Here is a 20,559-nt window from a genome sequence, read left to right on the forward strand (position 1 = left end):
ATGAAGTTTCATGCAAAGATAAGAATGCACCGACTATTAAACATACATGAAAACTGTAGAGGATTCTTAGTCACATTATGTACAATTTCATATTGATTGTCCTTTTGGAGTTCTGGATTACCAGAGAAGAAGCATTTCTTCATCCAAAACCTTAAACAGCAGATTATTTCATGTTGCCATCAAGTTTAACAGAAAAAACATAAAGAAAATGAATATAGAACACCAGAACAAAAGAAACCAAATTAACGCCACAAAATACCAGGATGTCAACAGTCATGATCATAGAGAACAGCACCAAATACCACAGTGAAACTCAATCCTACATGATTTTTCTACTCCAATGTCAACAAGGTCATGAAGATATAACAGAACCATATACCTATCGAAACTCAATCCTATGAGGTGTTTTCCTACTCTTACTGCTTCCCCATACATGAAACCATCCAATCCTTAAGCGGCTGGCATAACATTGATGAAGCAAAGTATCAAGCCTTCACCTTGGAAAAGACAATGTCGAGGACCCTTCTTATCAGAGTTGTTGGATTGTCTTGTAAAACCCGCATCATTTCCCTTGCCTTTGGCCCATTTCCCTTACGTATCATCACCTTCACCAACTCTTTTCCCTCCTCCTCAGCTGCCTTGTCCTCCTTCTTCACAAAACCCACAAACACCACAGTGTAGGTAGCAGCATTGGGCCTCATATCCCTGTCCATGATATCAAGCAAGCACTTCTTGGCATCTCCAATGAAATTGGGGTCATCAATGAGTCCCTTGATTAAAACGGTGTAAGTGTAGCAGTTTAGGGCGACACCAGCAGCTAACATCCCCTGGTATGCCTCTAGAGCATCCTTGTTCTTCCCAAAACTGAAGTAGGTTTCAGTAACGCAGGTATAGAGTACAACTGTGGGAAGTATGCCCCTCTCAACGCTGAGCTTGAACACCTCCTGAGCCTGCTCTACATTGTCATCCTCTAGCAAAGCCGTGTACATCTTCATCGACTCATTATGGAGGAGACCAGGGTTGGTGCGCCACTCCATAAAGACCGTTTGCATGTCCTCATCACTTATGTTGTGCTCCAGATCATCATATATCTTTACTGCAGCCATCGCTTCTATGAAGTGGCCTACTTCAAATTGATAGCGATTTGGTGCAGGGACAAACCCCTTGGCTTTGATCTCTTCAAGGAACTCCCTGGCCTTCGCCTTAGACTCCCGGCAGGAAATGGAATTCAACAGTAAGATGTAGGACCCGGAATTGGGTTTGAATCCCTTAACTAACATTTCCATAAAGTACTTCTTGGCTTCAGAAGATAATTATCCTCAGAACGGTCTACTGCAAGGGCTGTGATGAGCAGGCTGTAACTGCAGGAGGCCGGGGCGACACCAGTGGATATCATGTGCTGAAAGGCCTTGAGAGCAGCCTTGGTCTTCTGTTCAGTGAGGTATACCCCAATAACAAGGGTGTGTACAGCCACATCGGAAAGTACTGCTGCCTCAGAGAGAGCCTTAAGCTCTGCGGGAAAGTCAACCAGGCCAGAATTTGCTATAAACTTGAACAAATGAGCTGCATTTTGATGAAGGGATTTGTAGTCCCGAATCAGGTCAAATTTTACTTGAAACAAAATGTCCCCACAGTCTTTGGTCGCCTCCTTGAAAACCCTCATGGCATATTCCTTTAGAACATCAGCAGAAGAATTGGGGGAACTAGTCTCCGCCATCGATTCGATTGTTAGCTGCAGTTTAGTTGTAGCAGATAGTAAAATCAAATTCAAGGCAAACAACATAATCAGAGCTTAAAGAAACAAAAAGAAATCAAAGCTTGGTGAAATAAGGGTTTATAAGCCAAAGTATAAAAATCAAAACTTTACTAAAATTGAGTGAAGAACAGGTAAAGGGTGTATCTGAAACTGAAAAATCAGAGCTTTCAGAAAGGAAAAAGACCCAAATCAGTGAGCTGTATCTAGGGTTTTCTATTTCAACTCAAACCCCAAAATTGACCACAGCCGGAGTGTAAAAAATCAGAAATTTACTAAATTCCAAGTGCAGAAAAGGAAAGGAAATGAAAGATGAGTGTACTGAACTTGGGTCTTCTACTATTAGAAACAAATGAACATAAACTAGTAGCTACAATGTGAGATACATATATATAGATGAATAAGCTGAGCTAGGGTTTCGAAGAGAAGAAGCGGACTGACCTTTGTGTGATGATTTTGCGACGACGGCAGATCTGCGATTTGGTGGGCAAATGAGAGTTCAGTGGGTATCCACGCCTTCTTGTTTATATCCGTTAAATCCACTCACTTTATTACAAACGGGAGCTTAAAAGGCCTAAAAATCGTCAAAATTCATGTCATGTTTACTCACTTGAAATGATATTGAATAATTACATGTATTTAAGTTCATGCATTTTTCTTATACATGAAGAATCATAATTTGTTATGTCTCACCTCTTTATCAGGTTTCGATTTCTTAATACTCAGAAATTTGATTACAAAAAGGGGAGACGAGTTTACAAACCAACTACCCATAATCAATACCGATTCATTTATTCTTCCATACATGTCTCTGATTCATGATTATTTTTCTTTCAAATAAGTAAACTGTAATCAATGTACTTCTCTACCCTAGTAATGCCACATAACATACATAAATCGAAAACCGGAATGAAGTTATGATGAATTTTCACACTTGGGTCAAACCTAAATATGGATAGTGCCACCAAAAAGAGGCAGAGAGGAAAAAAAAATAAAGTAAAATAAAAACTCTATTCGACTACGTTTTACTAGGAGAGTAAGAGGTTATTGGGGAGAATCTCTATTTTGCAATGAGGTCTTTATAAAGACCATCAGATCAACCAATATAGTATAAAGTCACCTAGTTAATTATGCTCATTGGGATTCCATTTTTGGTAATGATGGCTGGGATATCACAATGTTAGCTTCTGTTGTTCTAGCTAATGTTGTTAACCAAATTATCAATATGCCTACTGGTTTTGAGAATTGTGGGAGTGACACTTTGATTTAGGGAGCTACTACGAATGGTTGCTTTTCGGTTAAGCTTGCTTATAACTCATCCTTTGATTTCTCTAATTCCAACGGATCTCAGTGGAAGCTGATTTGGAAGCTTGACATTCCTTCCAAGCTTAAAACTTTTCTATGGACTATGCTTCATAAGAAACTACTAACTAATGTTCAAAGAGTCACCAGAAGACTTTCCAATGATGTATCATGTCTCATTTGTCACTTTGCTGATGAAACTCTCTTACACTTGTTCAGAGATTGTCCTAGATCTGTTCATATTTGGAGAGCCTTTTCTAAACCGGTTACTATCTCTAATTTTTTCTCTTTGGATTGGATTGGTTGGATTAATGCTTAGTTGCACTGTCATTCTATTAATTGTTAGAGATGGTATAAAATGGTGCAACCTCTTTATCTTTGTTTGCTGGTATATTTGGAAGTGGAGAAACAAGCAGATATTTGATAATAGCTTTGTCATGCCTTTCTGTTTTGACAGTTTAATATGGGATTATGTTGTTGATTGGAAAAAGGCTCAGAATAGAGCTAATGATGCCACTATGTGTAACTACTCTATGCTATCATGGAAAATGCCCCCAACAGGGTTTTAAAAACTTAACATTGATGGTACTCGTGCTTCAAATTCAAAAAAGATTGGTGCATGAGGGATAATTAGAGATCACTGTGATGTTTGGATTGGTGATTTTCAGATTAATCTGGGAGTCGGTGATGTTTTGGATGCTGAAGCCTGGGGCTTATTTTATGGTTTGAGGCTTGTTGTTAAGTTGCAGATCTCAAACTTGGAAGTTGAATCAGATCCTACAATTTTGGTCAATTTGATGCCAAGTTCTAATCTAGCTCTCCGTCCTTTAGGCTCCCTCCTTAATGGTTGTTGTTAGCTCATGTCTAGAATGGAAAATGCTAAGCTCAGTTATATTTTTCGTGAATCTAATATGACTGTTGATGTTTTGGCAAAGAGCAGTATCTCCAATGTTCTAAAAAAAGGCTAGGCGCTAGTCTTACAGACAACCGGTGACTAACGTCTAAACGGGTTAATCGAGGGATTAATCAGGGCTAAATTGGTTTTCTAGCTCTCTAGACGGAAACGGTGAAGCACCGCCTAGCGCCTAGGCGGGGATTAATCAGCTCTAGGCGGGGATTTTTAGAATATTAAGTATCTCCCATGATTTGGGCATCATACGCTTTGAAGACCCCCCTGTGCATGATGCACAAGCCTTTCTTGATGACTTAAGTTCTACTGTTAGAGCTAGGAGATCTGCTTCCTGTTTTAATATTTAGTTGGTGGTTTTTTGTTTGAGCTCGTTTGAGCTCCGTTTGTAACAAAAAAAAAAGACAGTGACGTTTACATACAAAGAAATGCAGTTGCAAAAGCAACATATTAACAAAGTTTAGATATGGTCCTATGGGATGTATTTTCTGAATCGATAGAATCGACTTATTCATACTAGTAAATACTTTCATCAAGAAGAACACAAACAAAATATGATATCTTAGATGCATCAACGTTCTAATTGAGAAGCTGCAGAAGCCAGTCCAGAGACACTCCATTTATTAATAGATGTGCAACGGACAACTACATGAGCAACATGAGAGGCAGCCATATAAATGTCCCTGGGAAACTTGCAAGTAAATGTATGGAATTGTTGAAGTGAGCCCTTAACCTCAACATGAGAGGCAGTCATAGCTTGATGAGGGCACACGCCTATCTCTAAAGCAACACAAAAAATGTTTTAACTTTTTCAGTTTCTATTTTCCACTATGCTTCGTGGGATTTGATTGCTTGGCATCGAAGCCATAATCCTATTGGATCGATGTGGATTCAACAGGATTCTTAACGGCTATATCCAGCCAGAAATAGGATGAGCATTCAAAACACCACCGACTTTCCCAGTTTCCTACTGTTTAATCATTCGTTCTTGTCTTTTAACTTGCTGAGTTTCTAATTTATTTCCTTTTGATTGGGGATTTTGATTGCTTGACATCCACGCACGTCTCTTAATTAACAGTCAGCTAGAAGTTTCCTCATATCTCCGTTTCCTATAAGGATTTGGATTCGGCTTCGTGTTTATACAAGACCCATTTCTCGCCATTTCCACTTTCATCATTCGCTCTTCACAAACAAAGCCGAGAGGAGAAATCAATCTTCGTTTCAAAGAAAGACGAGAGAGATGGGAGGCATGAAGAGGAAGGCAGAAGAGAGCTTGGGTTCAGGCCACAAGTGGATGAGGGGAAGCAAGATCAGCGAGGGAGGCTTCGGCTCTGTCTTCGTCGCTTTCACCAAGATACCCTACATCCATAGCCACCACATGCCTGAGGCCATGGCCGTGAAATCTGCAAAGATGAAGGACTCGGGTTCTATTCAATACGAGCTCAAGGTTTACAACGACAGGAAGAATCGCGGCGGTCTTTGCCCTTTCATTATCGACCATTACGGTGAAGAGGTGACAACGAGCAGTAAGGGCGAAGAGGTTTACAACTTGGCGTTGGAAGTCGCGTGGGGAAGTCTTGCAAGGCTGATAAAGAATGTGGGTGGTGGGTTGCCTCAACGCGATGTGCGAAGGTATACCCGTGACATTCTTCAAGGGATTGCATACATGCACAAGTGTGGTTACGTCCACTGTGACTTGAAGCCAGAGAATGTTCTTCTTGTGGAAAATGAAGACGAGGACGTCCCTAGGAGAATAATTGCTAAAGTGGCAGACTTGGGATTGGCCAAGAAGAAGGACAAGGTTCATGAAAGGTGGAGAGGTACACCCATGTACTTGGCTCCTGAGACTCTACGGTTCAATGAACAAGAGGAGCCAAGTGATATTTGGGCCTTGGGGTGCATAGTTCTTGAGATGATCACCGGAGAGCCCGCTCGGAACCACTATTACGATGAAGAGAGTAACAAGATCGTTGTTGTTGACGGAGTTGTGCCTAAAATCCCTGAAGATGAAATCTCAGGTGTTGCGAAGGATTTTCTAGGTTGTTGTCTAGATAATTATATGGATAGGCCCACCGCCAAAAAGCTGCTATCTCATCCCTTTGTAGCCAAAAAGTATTTACATATTGATTTCACCTAGGGAATTCTTGGGATGATTTTGTAATTAATCGAGTCCTACTACTGGTGGGTTGGATTCAAAACAAAGTTGTATATATGATCAGGTTTTGCTTGATTGATTGATGAATAAACGTCTTTCAGTTATATGCTTGTTGTTCTTGCATTTAAAGTTTAGTTATACATGTTTGCTGCACTAGTTTGTAGACACTTACCTTGCCAAGCAAAAGTACCTGCACTATGAAAATGAAACGGGAACCAATTGATCGAATTGTTTCTCGACTAGAGTCGATGGCATACGTACCCTATTCTACACACATGATATAATATGGAGCAAAAGAAGATGCCTCTACAGCCATCATCATATTATAACGTTGAAATTGGTAATATTGATAATGAAAAAGTCATGATTACAATAAACACTAGGATTCAACGACTATATATCATGTATTACCATAAACACTTGGATTCGACTATTGCTGCATATCAAATATCACCATAACACATGGATTCGACTTATCAAGGGCAATAGTAATTCAATGGACAGTTAATTCAAACACTCTTATCAAGATACGTATGTATTCTGAATTTATGATGGTCCACTTTCCAAATCCCAGCACGTTTCACTTTTGGCATAATCACCAACAAGAAGTATTTCATTCTCATAACTAAATGGAAAGGAAAAAAGTGTTTATAGCCAAATGCAATGGAAGGGAAAAGTCTACTACACGGCTAACTAATTGCTAATGCTCGGCCAGTGAACCGTGGAATGTTCCTTTAGAGTGTAATATCTCTAAAGTCCACAGGTGGTCCACAGTGATTCCACAGGCGGCATGACTCATGAGGGGACTGAAATGCAAGGACTAGAAAAGAAAGATGAGATTGCTAATGCACTTACAGTATATAGAACATTGCTAGTGCTCCTTCTCAGCTTCTGAGATCTCACTGGTGTCCTTTTTTGGACTTCTTGATGTTATCCACGTGGGGACGGACGAAAGATTTCCACTCTACTATTCCAAATCTTTCTCCATCAGCAGTTTGAGAATGATTACGAACATGGTCAAATATGTGAAGCAGTACAGCTGCATCGATAGCTGCATATTCCAGCTGATTGGGTGTCAAAGGCCGTTGCTCCCAATTGCTGTTCCTTCTTGTCTTGTTCAAACCAACTCCCAGTATTTTCTGTGCAAGCCCAGACAGACCGCCCCCTTGTTCTTTAAATACTTGCTGAATGTCCAGTAGCATCTGATAGTGATTGAAGCAGTTTAACACTCCATATGAATCAGCCAGATGTCTTGCATCATAGATGAAAGCATAACCAAGTTTTAGTATCTTTGGAGACTGAAAAATGCGAGTTAAGCATTCATCCAAGACGTCAGGCACATCTTCAAATAATTTGATCAAGTCAAGGATGAAAACCATCTTCCCAGAAGCAAGTTGCATGATAGAAACTTTGTTTTCTTCACCTCCCTTTACATAACTCGGTTTCCATTCACAATCAAGACCTGCTACTCCGACTTCCTCAATATGATAAGTTGCACTATGCAAAACATCAACTTGATCAACCCAAATGATGTCTTCTACAGCCAGCTCATCGAGACGCAAATAGCGAAGAGTTGGCTCAGGCATTTTGACATTAGAGAAGGCTTCCAGCGAATATTGATCACAAAGTTCATCAACCTTCTCTGAGTATCCAGCCGCCATTGCCAAATAAACCAGATATTCAAGGAGTTGTCTATTACCTTTTGTCCTTGCTTCAGCTATATCCCAGCAGCCTTTTTCTGCTAGTTTCTTTATTGAGCCTTCTTTATACCTGTGATAAAGATCAGGAAATTCCTGTTGGAAATTGTTTTTCAACATGACCTCCTTGGCATTCTTTAGCATAATCCTGTCAATGTACTCATGGACAAGAACACATAACATTGGCTTTCCGATGAACGTTGCCCATTTCTCAGCAGCTTTGAATTGCTTGCTTTCTATCATATTGAGGAGAAAAGATTTGTCAAACTGGCGGATAGAGAAGTGCTCTAATAGAGTAACTGCAGTCATATATGATCCAGACTCTATCAACTTAAGAATATATTGCTCCACAAGCTTCTGTGCCATGTCAAACCTGGACTCATTCATTTCACTCTGGCACATTACTTTCTCTATGTTTGCTAACTGAACACCAAAAACTTCAAATAGTTTCTCAACTATCCTCTCATCATAGTTGACAAAGCCTCTAACAATGTCGAGAAATAACTGGGCAGCAAGGTCTTTGGCTTTCAAAGAATCTACAATGGAAGTTTCCATTTTTAGGAAGCGACAAAGAGCACCTATAATTAGCTGACTGAACACTTCAGAGTGTAATCCAAATAAGGGCAAAATATAGAGGCACTGAACAACAAATGTAGCTCTTCCAGGTTGGGGATCATTATGCAGTACTAGATGGACACATTCTTCAAGAGCTTGGAATTTCTTTGTTGCCTTACATTTTCCTATTGGAGAAAAGAATAACAAACTGGAAAGAATCAGCACCTCCGAAGTACTTGTTGAAAAGTTGAAAAAATAAGGTCCTGAACAAAGTCTCAATTTAATAATCTTTTGCTATCTTACAACAAAAAGCTAATTAAATAGCCTTGGTGATGAAAAGAATAAATAACACAGAAGCTAATGACCATTATGTAAAGGCAAAAACTGACCGAGTAAAAAATGACCACCATCTGGTGTATGCCAAAATAATTTAGCAGAACGACTATCTATCAGCTAATGTAAGAAGCAAATAATTGGTTTGAAGCAAAAATCAAATTTTTCATGTTTAAATCATGAACAGGATAAGAGAAAATCCGTGTATAGGTGTGGAATCATCATATTCGCACTCTTAAAGCTTATTTATTTCTTAGGCTAATAAGCGAGAGTAAATTAGCTCTCTGCAATTGTAGACATCACAAAAGAATAAAGAATGGCACTGGCGATGGTGAAATTCATCAGTGAGGGAATAAAACACCCAATCTCAAGAAAACATACTCTTTCAAGAGGTATGAAATATAGTACACATGTCCGTTGGGTCAGAAAAACAAAGCTTATCAATGTGCTTTGATTTGCCTTTCTTGCTGTTAGGTGTGGGCTGTTCTGGCAACCCTTTCCTTCAATCTCGTCAGTGCACACCTTCAGCCTACTGCTATAAAGAGACGCGCATGATAAACAAAGATTCTATTTCATTGAAAAAGTATACTCTCTACGGGAAAGCAATCTACACAGCCAAAAAGAAAAACCTAAAACGGTTTCCGATAATACATGTAGAGAACTCAACTAGAGAAAAAAACTGAATAGTAATATAAGAAATGTATTACCCAATAACCATGGGAAAGTAAGCATCGACTAACAACAGCCTTCGAGTGTAAGAGGATAGAATAAAAGGAAGATATGTCCCGTCTACTAGACTCCTAGCAAGCAAAACAGCATTGTCTGCAAGAAGGTGCCAAATTTTATGATCTTGCCAGAAGTGCAGGCACTGAACTTCAACCCCACAACAGTTTTGAGGGAAGACATTTTTTCTATTTTCTTTCCTTTGGCAAATAGTTAGTGGTCATGATTTTTTCTGTCCTTCGAAAATATTTCGTCTTTATTAGAGTGTAATAATTAGCAAATGTATTAATAAAGAAACATGCACGCGTGAGAAATGACTGAATTCGTAGGAAATGAATTTCATATCTTCCCTAAGTATAAACCCCAAACTTGTAACTGTACAGCCACGCTGCAACAGAAATGTAGTGTTTGGATCCCATAATGGACGTTGTAACATTACGTCTTCAAAGTTTGGCAAATTATATTCTAGAAAGTCCTTCTCAATGCTCGATAACAAACACGGAATGCAAGGAGACAAGAGGAAAGACCCACGAACGAGTGCCTGATTGAGGGAAGGCTCCTACCCTTTGGAAACATACTAGCTGGAAAAAACACACGAGATATATGCATAATGAAACTCATTTTATTTGCAAATCAATGAAACAAGTGCATTTTGGAAACCTTGCAACACATGTATAACCATAATTAACGTCTTTAGAAAATTTCAACTCCATTTGCAATGTAACTGTGAGACCATTTCATAAGGGCACAGTACCTTTCAAGTATTACGAGAACAGACTCAGTAAGACTGAACATATAGTTCCCCAAGTACTTGAAAACCTCAAGACACATCTACCTCTGTATGCCTAGACTGCCTGCCTTAAGCACATAAGTGTTTGGAACAGTTACCTCCTAACATATGTCATATTTTCAAAAAACTGTATCTCGAACATAACTAGTCAGAAGTTAGTAACTGAGTATATGACTGTCATATCAGGTGATCTACCAGTACATAATTAAAAGTACATGAAGCTGTTTGAGCCTAAATTTAGCAAAAGGAAGTTAACTAAAACCCAAATCTTTAGTATGAGGTAACAAAGCAAATTCTTCCCAAGCTTAAATGTATGAACAACTAAAGCATGCAGTTTTCTCTCTTGGCAACTAAAGCAGAAAAAATAGCTCAATCCATTCAAAATATCAGAGCAAAAAAAAAATGAGCTTAAAGAAATGAGATTAATGAATGAGAGAAAAAGTAACATACCCCTAAAGTACCACTCTTTCAGGAGGAAGATGAACAACAGGGGAGAAATATACTTCAGGTCAGAGAAATAATGTTTGCAAATGGTGAGTGGCCTTTGAGCTTTCCACTTCTTTAAGTAATTTATGGGCCTTCTATTGGTAACCTTTTGCTTCTTCTCTTCAGAAGCAACTGGAATGATAGAAACCATATGTCGTTTACCTCTCTGCACATTATACGCTTTCCATTCACGGTCACTATGTATGACTTTGGATTCTTCAATATGACAGGTTGCAACAGGCAAAGAATCAACTTGATCAACACAAATGATATCTTCTCCAAGCAACTCATCCCGATGCACATGGCGAAGACTTGGTTCAGGCACTTTGAGCAAGTACCTATCACAAAGTTCATCAACCTTCTCTAAGCAACCAGCCTCCATTGCTAAATAAACCAGATGTTCAAGAAGATGATTGTTACAGTTTGTCCTTGCTTCTGCAATTTCCCAGCATCCTTTGTCTGCTAGTTCCTTTAGCAAGCTCTCTTCATACTTGCGATAAATATCAAGGAAATCATGCACAAAATTGTTTTGATGCATAATCCTTTCCGCCTTCTTTAGCATATCCCTGTCAATGTACTCATGGACAAGAACATATAACATTGGCTTACCAATGAATGTTGCCCATTTCTCCGCAGCTTTGAACTGCTTGCTTTGTAGCATATTAAGAAGAAATGATTTGCCAAACTGGCGGATAGAGAAGTGCTTTAGTAGAGTAACTACAGTCATATATGATTTAGGTTCTATCAACTCCGAAATATATTGCTCAACAATCTTTTGTGCCATATCAAAACTGGAATCATTCTTTTCACTCTGACAGATTACTTTTTCTATATTTTCCAACTGAACATCAAAAACTTCAAAAATCTCCTCAACGATCTTGTTATCATGGTTGAAAAATCCACCAACAATATCGAGAAATAATTGGGCAGCTAGGTCTTTTGCTACCAAAAAGTCCCCCATGGATGTTTCTATTTTTAGTAAACGAGAAAGAGAAGATATAATTAAATAACCGAATCCTTCAGAGTAGAATCCAACTTTAAATAAGACATAGAGGCAATGAAGAACAAAAATAGCTCGCCCAGGTTGGGGATCATTGTGTAGTACTAGATAGATATGTTCTTCAAGAACTTGTAGCTTCTTTGTTGCCTTATGTTTGCCTATTAGAAGAAAGTATCAATGAGAACAAATACAAACAGGAAATTAGAAACAATGCACTATTCCATAGAAACAAAACTCAATCTGGAGACAAGCAGCTAGCTCAACAGAAAAAACAAAAGACAGAAAATCAGAAACTTACAGAAAACGTAGACCCAATAACTTACTAAGAAAATTAATCAACTAACAGCCTATTGGTCTAAGGGGATAGAATAAAGACCTTTTCGGTCTATAGACTCCCAGCAACAAAATGGCATTTCCTGCAGAAGTACCAATTTGATCTCTCTGTACATCCAAAATCCTGAAAATGACCTTCTCCATGCAAAAGTTTTTAGGAGAACTATGTTTTCTTTTCTTTCTTTTTTTCTATTTTTTTTCTTTTTATAAATGCCTCATGCTACTGTTTAGTCCGTTTAGGCAAATATTTTGTTCTTTCATCACGCGTCAGGCAATATTTATTACCATAGAAAAACATGATCTGTGCAGTTATAGACAAAATACGTGACACATGCATTTCACAGTTTTCCCAATTTGAACCTTCAAACTGTTAACCCTACAACAACATGCCAGAATAGAAATTTAGTGCTTAGTGCCCATATCGACCGTTATATCATTACGTGTTCAAAGTTAGGCAAAGTAATTGTAGAAAGATTCCCTCTCTATACTTGAACTAAATATGAAATATAGTGAAACCTAGAGGGCAGACACAAAAGGGTGCGATTAGGGTAATGAGCCTCCTAGCCTTCAGAGAAAAACTAGCCAGAACAAAACACAAGACATGTACATAGCGAAACTCATTCCATTTGCAAATCGAGTGAAACAAGAGTATTCTTGCAACCTTGCAACATGTACATGTACAACCATAACCAAGTTTTATTTAACAATTCTATATTTAATTTGCAATTGCAATCATTCATATTCCGCAGTGCCTTTCAAGTATTTTAGAGACACACAGACTATATGGCAACACAGAACCATATAAGTCATATTAATAGTTAACCTCCTAAATGCTTCTAACCTCCGTATGTCTATACCTGCCTCCAGGTTATAAGTTAAGCAGAACGAATAGGTGACCTAACAGATCTCGAGTTCTTAACAACAGAAACCAGAAGGCCGTTTTATAATTACGCAAAAACTAGTGATAGAGTAAAGGAATATCATATAACATGGTCTTACAATACAGAATTAAAAGCATAACAAGCTAAATTAAAGATCAAATATTTGGTAAGAGGCAACAATAACCAGTCCTTTTCCCATGCTTAATTCTATGAACAACCAAAGCACACAGTATTCAGTGTTCACTCATCACTCATGGCAACTAAACCATCAGAATAATTGAGCTAATTTCAATTCAAAGCATCACAGCAGAAACAGAATGTGAATATAAACAGTGAAATCAGAGAGTGAGGGGGTAAAAGTAACCATACCCCTATAGGAAAACTCTTTGATCAGGTAGATGAAGACCAGTGGAGACACATGACTCAGGTCAAAGAAGCCATGCTTGCAAACTGTGAGTGGCCTCTGAGATTTCCACTTCTTTAACAAATTTCTGGTACCCATTTCCAGATGCCTCTGAGTTTCAAACCCAGTGGACTAAAAGTATATACTTTGAGAGAGATTTCAGAAATTGGGTTTGTCAGTCGAACTCTATCCAAAATCCCAAGAGGGTTTTGAAGGGCAGGGAAGATCTCCTTAAAATGAACGCCCACGCCCACTTATAATAAATTTTTTTATTATTTGAATTTTGTTGTTTATGTATATTTGGAGTACAGCTTTGGTTGTTGGAAAAAAATTACTTCTTTTGCTGATTTGCTCGAATTTGGTGGGATAAACATGAGTAATCTATATCATATTTTGCCCTAATTTATGAACCCTGGTTCTGAAAGGGTACAAGGCCATTTGTATGAAAGCTTCATTTTTTATTTGTCAGCAATTTGGAAATAAATCAGGACTATTGGAAATGAATCTTGACCAATCTTGACCTTACTGTGAAAATGAAATAAGACAAGGACATCAGTCAACATGTGCAACATTTGCTAATGTTATGGTACACAAAAAGTGGGGAGACTTTAAGAAGAGGTCAAACTCACTTTCCATAAAAGTACAGGGTCAACTCCACTAAGTGATTAACAAGAATATATATTCATCAACCAAAAAATATAGGGTAAAAGTTATAAATGGTCCCCGTGGTTTTGGGTCATGGTTATGTTTGTCCCCATGGTTTAAAATTGCCTAATGTTGGTCCTCGTGTTTTATATGTCGACCAATTTTAGCCCAATTTTAACATAACACCGTTAGTGAGGTTATCACATGCCTCTCACATGCTGGGTTAAATTTATCTTTTACCATTTTTTCTCAATCACTACAATCTATCGCATGAAACCCTTTGATGCATAAATTCGTGTACTTAGACTAGGTGAAGCAAGACACAACTTTTTCACTGCCCAATGGCAGAATAACCAAAGAAGTATTATACATTCTTCAAATGTGGCTGAGCAAATTCAGCATACTTAATTGAGAATCATCCCAAGCATCCACAATAGTGTCGAACTCTTTTATTTTGCCAAGCACGTTGACATTACATTCTTAAGTATCAAAATAGGCAACTGAATAGTTAAAATATAGCCACAAAATAAACACACCAAAATTTAACATCTAAAAATTCATATATGCACGGCACCAATTCGCCAACACTGCTCAATTTTTCTGTCGAGGAGTCATTCCAGGAGGTCTCCATATGGGTGCAGAACCTTTTCTGGTATTTAAAGTTGACGTAGTCGTCTTGGAAGATTTCTTTTGTGTTGTATTTAAGGATGTGCCGAACTTAGGAGTAGAAGTTCCAACCTTCTGTTGAGGCATGTTTACTCTAGAAGTTGAGGTAGTTGTATTGGAAGAGTAATTGTGCCTTGGAATTGTTGTGAATGTGCCACCTCCTGACACTCTTGTAATGGCAGGTTGATGTGGAACTTGAACCTACAAGCAAAAGACCACTTAATTACAGCTCTCAACATACAATGTCATACAAATATATATATATATATATATATATACATATATATATAACATATTTAAGTGGTAATAGAGATATACATAGCTCATCTCATGTGGATTACAATACAGCCCTTGCCGTGAATTGGTGTTTGCACTAGGCATATTTGAAGTTTCAGTTGGTTGTATATTCGGGCATGGATTTGGGCTAGCACTTGTAGTCTTCCTTTTCTGAAAAATCATAAAGAACATACATAATATCATCAAAAATAAAAATCTGATACAATCACATACAATTTAATCAGAGTTTTGTATGTATACTTTGTTGCCTTGTCTTGAACTTTGTTCTGATACTCCACCACTTCCTTGACCATTTCTTTCACTAACACTTGCTGGCCTTGGATGAGCATATCTTTTATCAACATACACATTTGGAGGGGCATCTCGAGGCTGATTTTTACAACTTCTTCTGTTGTGACCTTTTCCCCAACACTTGGTACATGTTGTGGTCTTTCCCTTTCTACTCACAACCTGCATAGGATTGTTAGGATCTTTCTCCATTTCTGGGTCCTTTCTCCTAGCCTTCCTTGGCCTGCCTGGTTGCTTTTTCACTAATGGGGGTAAAAGTGGCTCTTGATTACACTTAGGCCACATGTCAAACCCTTTAATTGGATGAACTATAGGTTCATAAGCCTTCAAGTATGTCTGCTTGTGGTAATATCTATCTACATATGCCTCTGGTTTCTCCCTATTGTGATGAATACACACAACAGCATGCATGCATGGTATTCCTGTCATAACTAATCCCACCTTCTACAACTACATGTCCTTTCTCTCAAATTAACAACATGCCTATCTTTTATAGTCTCTACCACTTGAAATTCAAAATTTCCAGAGTATGTTGGTATATAGTACCTAGATGCATGAATGGCCTTGTTTAACTTATTTTGAATTTTAGGACATACCACATTTTGAAATTCAACAATTTGCTGTTTTTTTACTTGATATCTCCTCATAAGATTACACCTTATCATCTCCAACATGGTCAATATGGGCTGGTCTCTAGCAGTAAATATCCAACTATTGAAAGTCTCACATAAGTTATTCAAAAGTATATCACACTTCAACCTACTGGTAAACCTACACCTAGCCCATCTTCTAGGATCTTTCCCAACCAACCAGTTATATGCAGCTTTACTCAACTTCTTCAACTTCATCATTTCTGTCTCAAACTCAGCATTATTAGGTGCCCTAGCAGCACTCCACAACAAGTCTTTCAAAGCCTTACCTTTGTGAAGTTTCTTGAAATTTTCGTACAAGTGTCTCACACACCATCTATGATTTGCCGTTGGTACAACAATTTTAAAAGCCTCGTCTAAACCCTAAAACCAAAATGTAAAAACTATTCAGCTAATAGTATTCTATTTTATAAGTACAAAACAAGCAGAGATAGAAATGCTACTTTACCTTTTGCTGATCAGAGACAAAATTCCATCCATGCATCTCAACTGGTCCAAGATCTTCAATTAGTAGTTGTAGAAACCAACACCATGTTTCCTTATCTTCACTCTCCACCACTGCATAGGCTATTGGATACATATTGTCATTGGCGTCAATGCCAACAGCAGCTAGTAGTTGCCCTATAATAACATATGGACTACTTCAGTTTCTTTATATTAATTTATAGGAATTATAATTATATACAGAAATTAATATATCAGCTAAAGAAAACTCAATACATGCAAATGCGCCTTTAAGATGACATCCATCTACTCCTATAATAGGCCTACATCCTCTTTTGAAGCCATTCTTACAAGCTTCAAGACACACATAAAGCCTTTGAAAGTATGGAGGATTTTCCCTCACAAGCATACTGCTATTGATGTTTGTTTGTCTTACTTCTGCACAATACTCCCAAATTCGACTATACTGCTCTTTATAGCTTCCTTCAATCATTCTAATGGCTTCTTGTCTTCCTCTACTACACTGACCATGAGATACATCCACTTCAATTTCTCTCCTAACAGTCGACTTCAACGTTTTTAAGGATAACTTAGAGTCATCTCTAAACCGATCCAACCACTTCTTAGCAATATACTTATAGGTCACATGCTTATTTTTATATTGCCTGCTGCAATTATGCACATTTAACAGAGATTTGATTTGCCATGTACCTTCATCGTTAGGAGATGCACGTATTTTCCAAGGACAACCTGGGATACACTCTGCTATAATCCGGATCCTATCATTATTTTTTATAGTTGTCTCATAACCTCCTTTGATTGAATACTTCTTTATTGCTTCCTTCACATCATTCTTTGTAGCAAACAACATTCCAATCACAAATACAGGGTTCTCCATATCTGTGGCAGCGTTGAACTCAGGATATTTAGTCATTCCTTGTTCTTCATCATCTGAATTCACTGGACTGTTCAAATCATCAGAATCATATTCTCTCTCTTGTGCAATGTTATCTTGCATGAAATTCAATGGTAATAGGGAACCTAATTCCATGGGATATTCCTCTTCCAACACAATGTTCTCTTCTGAACGGTTTAGTGAAAAAGTATCATCATCTTTAACATTTGGTCTCCATAATGGAGTTAACACAGAAGTATCATCAAATAAATGATCGTCCTCTATAGCAACATCATTTTCTTCATCATACAATTCATAGTCGGAGTCGTCACTCTCACTTCCATGTTCATATTGAGGGTTCTGTTGCAATTGATCGTCTTCCCCTTCATATATGTCTTCCTCTTCTTCAATTACACAATTCTCTTCTTCAGTCAATACATGTTCCACATTGCAAGAAGATTGGGGCTGTGACACTCTAGCATGTTGATATTGACTGGAAACTTGGTTAAACAAATCATCAGGGATTTAAGTGAGCAGGTCATCAGAAATCTCATCCCAATTATAATTCAATGTATTATTACCTTCAATTTGATTAAAGATCTGTAAGTACCATGCACACTAATAAAAATATAAGGCTTTGAATTAAAAAAAAAAAAAAACGAGCTGAAAAGAAATTTTTTCAATTTGTATACAGTACAGAGTTCCTCATCTATACATCGACCTAATGCTAAATTGATATTATATATGATTCAAAACTTAGGTGTTCTATCTTTGTCGACAATCATAGCTTAGTGTATTAGCTATTACATCTAATATCCCAACAATACTGAGTAAATTCGAGATTGAAATTCACTGCATAGACTTTTTATAGAGATAGAACTTGAACCTAAACTCAAATCCTACGCTAAAACACCATACATAGAATTCGAACCCTCAAAATATAGCTAGTTTGCTAACTCTTTTCCAAGAAAAACTGGACAGATATAGATCACAATATTCTTACCTGGGTCATGAGGCCGTCTATCAAGATTCTCTCCTCCATGAGTCATCCGGCCAAGAACATAACAATGGCAGTTCAATTCTTTTTTGTATTCCTGAAAGCGGTTTGAGACGATAGAAGATGAAACGTGCAGTGGTTAACAAGTAATGGGTGACTGAGGTTTAAAGGTAAAAGACAAAATTAACCAGCATGTGAGAGTCATGTGATAACCTCACTAACAGTGTTAGACGGAATGTTAAAATTGGACTAAAATTGGTCGACATATAAAACACGAGGACCAACATTAGGCAATTTTAAACCACGGGGACAAACATAACCATGACCCAAAACCATGGGGACCATTTATAACTTTTACCCAAAAATATATATATTCATAAGAAAAACAAAAATATATATTCATAAGAACCCAAAAAGTCCAACTTCATTCAAGTAGTTGGATTTTGGAGAACTTTGACTGATTTAATAAGAATATACCCCATATAAAAGTTTAACAATATTAATGCCAAATATTTTTTTTTCTATAGTTGAAAAGATTCGTGTTCACTACTTGTGGATTACACTTGTGTAATTTGTTTGTACAATTTTTTTTTTCTATAGTTGAAAAGATTCGTGTTCACTACTGTTTCCTTAATTTAGAGTTTTTCATCACCGTTTATGTTATTTCTAATTTTCTACCAAACAGGTTCTAGATTAGGCTTAAGTGGAAAAATTAAGGTTTTATTTTTTAGTTTTTCACTTTTAATTATAATTAAATATGTCGGAAGAATTCGCTTTCTTCGTTACAATGAACACCTAGATTGGAACTGTTAAATGATAGCCAACCGTAAGACTCAGCCATGCCCTCATGCTTATCATCCAAAAACACCATGTGCATATGGTCTTCCTTTCAAAAACCCATTTCACTAAAGAACAACATCAATCTCTACAAATGGCAACGAGACGGCCTCATATGGCCCAAGTCTAAAGGGTAGAGTGATCTGGAGGTCTGATTTTGCTTTGGAATGATTCGGTGAACATGTCTGTGAAAGACACTTTTTCTATGCATGGAGCAACATTATAGATGGTAGAGATATTTTGAGAGCAGGTATTAGACGTATGATTGGCGATGGTATGCACACAAACATATGGCATGACCCTTGGCTTGCAAATGAGGACCTTGCTCCCTTCTGTAGCTCGAATGTTCAAGTGGTTTTGGACCTTTTCTTATCTACAGGTGTGTGGAACAGGTCTCTACTATCTGAGTTGTTTCCACCTGCAGTAGTTCAAAAAAATATTTGATATTCCAGTTAGTACAGTAGGTCATCAAGATAAGTAGAGTTGGGGTGCTAACAGTAAGGGCCAATTTAAAGTTAAATCGGCACACCACATTGTAAGGAAGAGAGTGCTGAAACAACATTCAACTTCTGCAAACCCTAGTGCTCAGTTATGGAATCATATATGGTCTGCTCCAGTCCCTAATAAGGTGAAGATATGCGCATGGAATGCGGCTTCGAATATTCTACCAACACGAAATAGGCTCACTCAAAGAGGTATATACATTGATACCCAATGCCTTTTTGTGATGAAGAAATCGAATCTCATATCCATGCTCTGAGAGACTGCGCCCATGCATCATCCTTCCTTCAGCTTGCTCACATACCTGCATGTACGACTGCAGAATCAGTGTCTCAATGGTTGGTAGCCTCGTACTCTCATTCTCCTGTTACTTTATCTACCCTTCTCATGATAATATGGGCTACATGGCATAATCAAAATGCAAAAGTATGGGAAAACAAGTGCAAAATGCTTGAAGAAGTTGTTCCATTAACTCTTGGGTGGTGGGAAGAATTCAAAGCAGCTTAACCTCGGAACTATTGTCTTACAACTACTGTTGGAGATTGGTGGAAGAAGCCTCGTATGGGGTATGTAAAATTTAATGTGGATGCCGCCTATCAAAATGTTGTTGGAAGAGCAGGTATAGGTGGAGTATTTCGTGATCATGATGGAGGATGTCTAGGAGTGTTCTCAAAGATGTTGTCAGCAATTAGTTCAGCGAGACATGGAGAGCTACTAGCTCTTATCGAAGGTGGCTGTCTAGCAATTACACACAACCTCTTTCCAGTGGTGGTTGAGTTCGACTGCCAAGTCTTGGTGGATGCGATAAGGAATGGAACCCTTGATAATTCTTAGCTAGGTTTCCTCATATATGATCTGCGTGTAGGACTGAGTTTGGCTTCTTCTGTTTCTCTGAAGTTCATTCGACGCTCTGTTAATGACGTCGCTCATACACTAGCTCAAAATGCTTTGGAATCATGTTAGTCTTAGCTTTTCAAGTGTACCACCCACCTCAGCATATGGGGGAGAAAATTTCCCAAGA

At 38.0% G+C, this 20,559-nt stretch overlaps 2 protein-coding genes across 2 annotated transcripts; both read right to left on the reverse strand.

Moving 5' to 3' along the window:
• Positions 1-485: 485 nt before the first annotated feature.
• Positions 486-1,280, reverse strand: LOC101291059 (pentatricopeptide repeat-containing protein At5g65560-like). Its single transcript, XM_004301334.1, has one exon. It carries the CDS (start codon positions 1,278-1,280, stop codon positions 486-488), a length of 795 nt encoding a protein of 264 aa, XP_004301382.1.
• Positions 1,281-1,392: 112 nt separating this feature from the next.
• LOC101291344 lies at positions 1,393-11,662 on the reverse strand. The gene is made up of 3 exons (XM_004301335.1): positions 10,666-11,662; positions 7,021-8,554; positions 1,393-1,504 (listed from the first exon to the last, which is right to left on the reverse strand). The coding sequence occupies exons 1-3, from the start codon at positions 11,660-11,662 to the stop codon at positions 1,393-1,395; spliced, it is 2,643 nt and encodes an 880-aa protein (XP_004301383.1).
• Positions 11,663-20,559: the final 8,897 nt, after the last annotated feature.

This window comes from Fragaria vesca, linkage group LG5 (assembly GCF_000184155.1).
Source record: "Fragaria vesca subsp. vesca linkage group LG5, FraVesHawaii_1.0, whole genome shotgun sequence".
Classification (NCBI taxonomy): domain Eukaryota; kingdom Viridiplantae; phylum Streptophyta; class Magnoliopsida; order Rosales; family Rosaceae; genus Fragaria; species Fragaria vesca.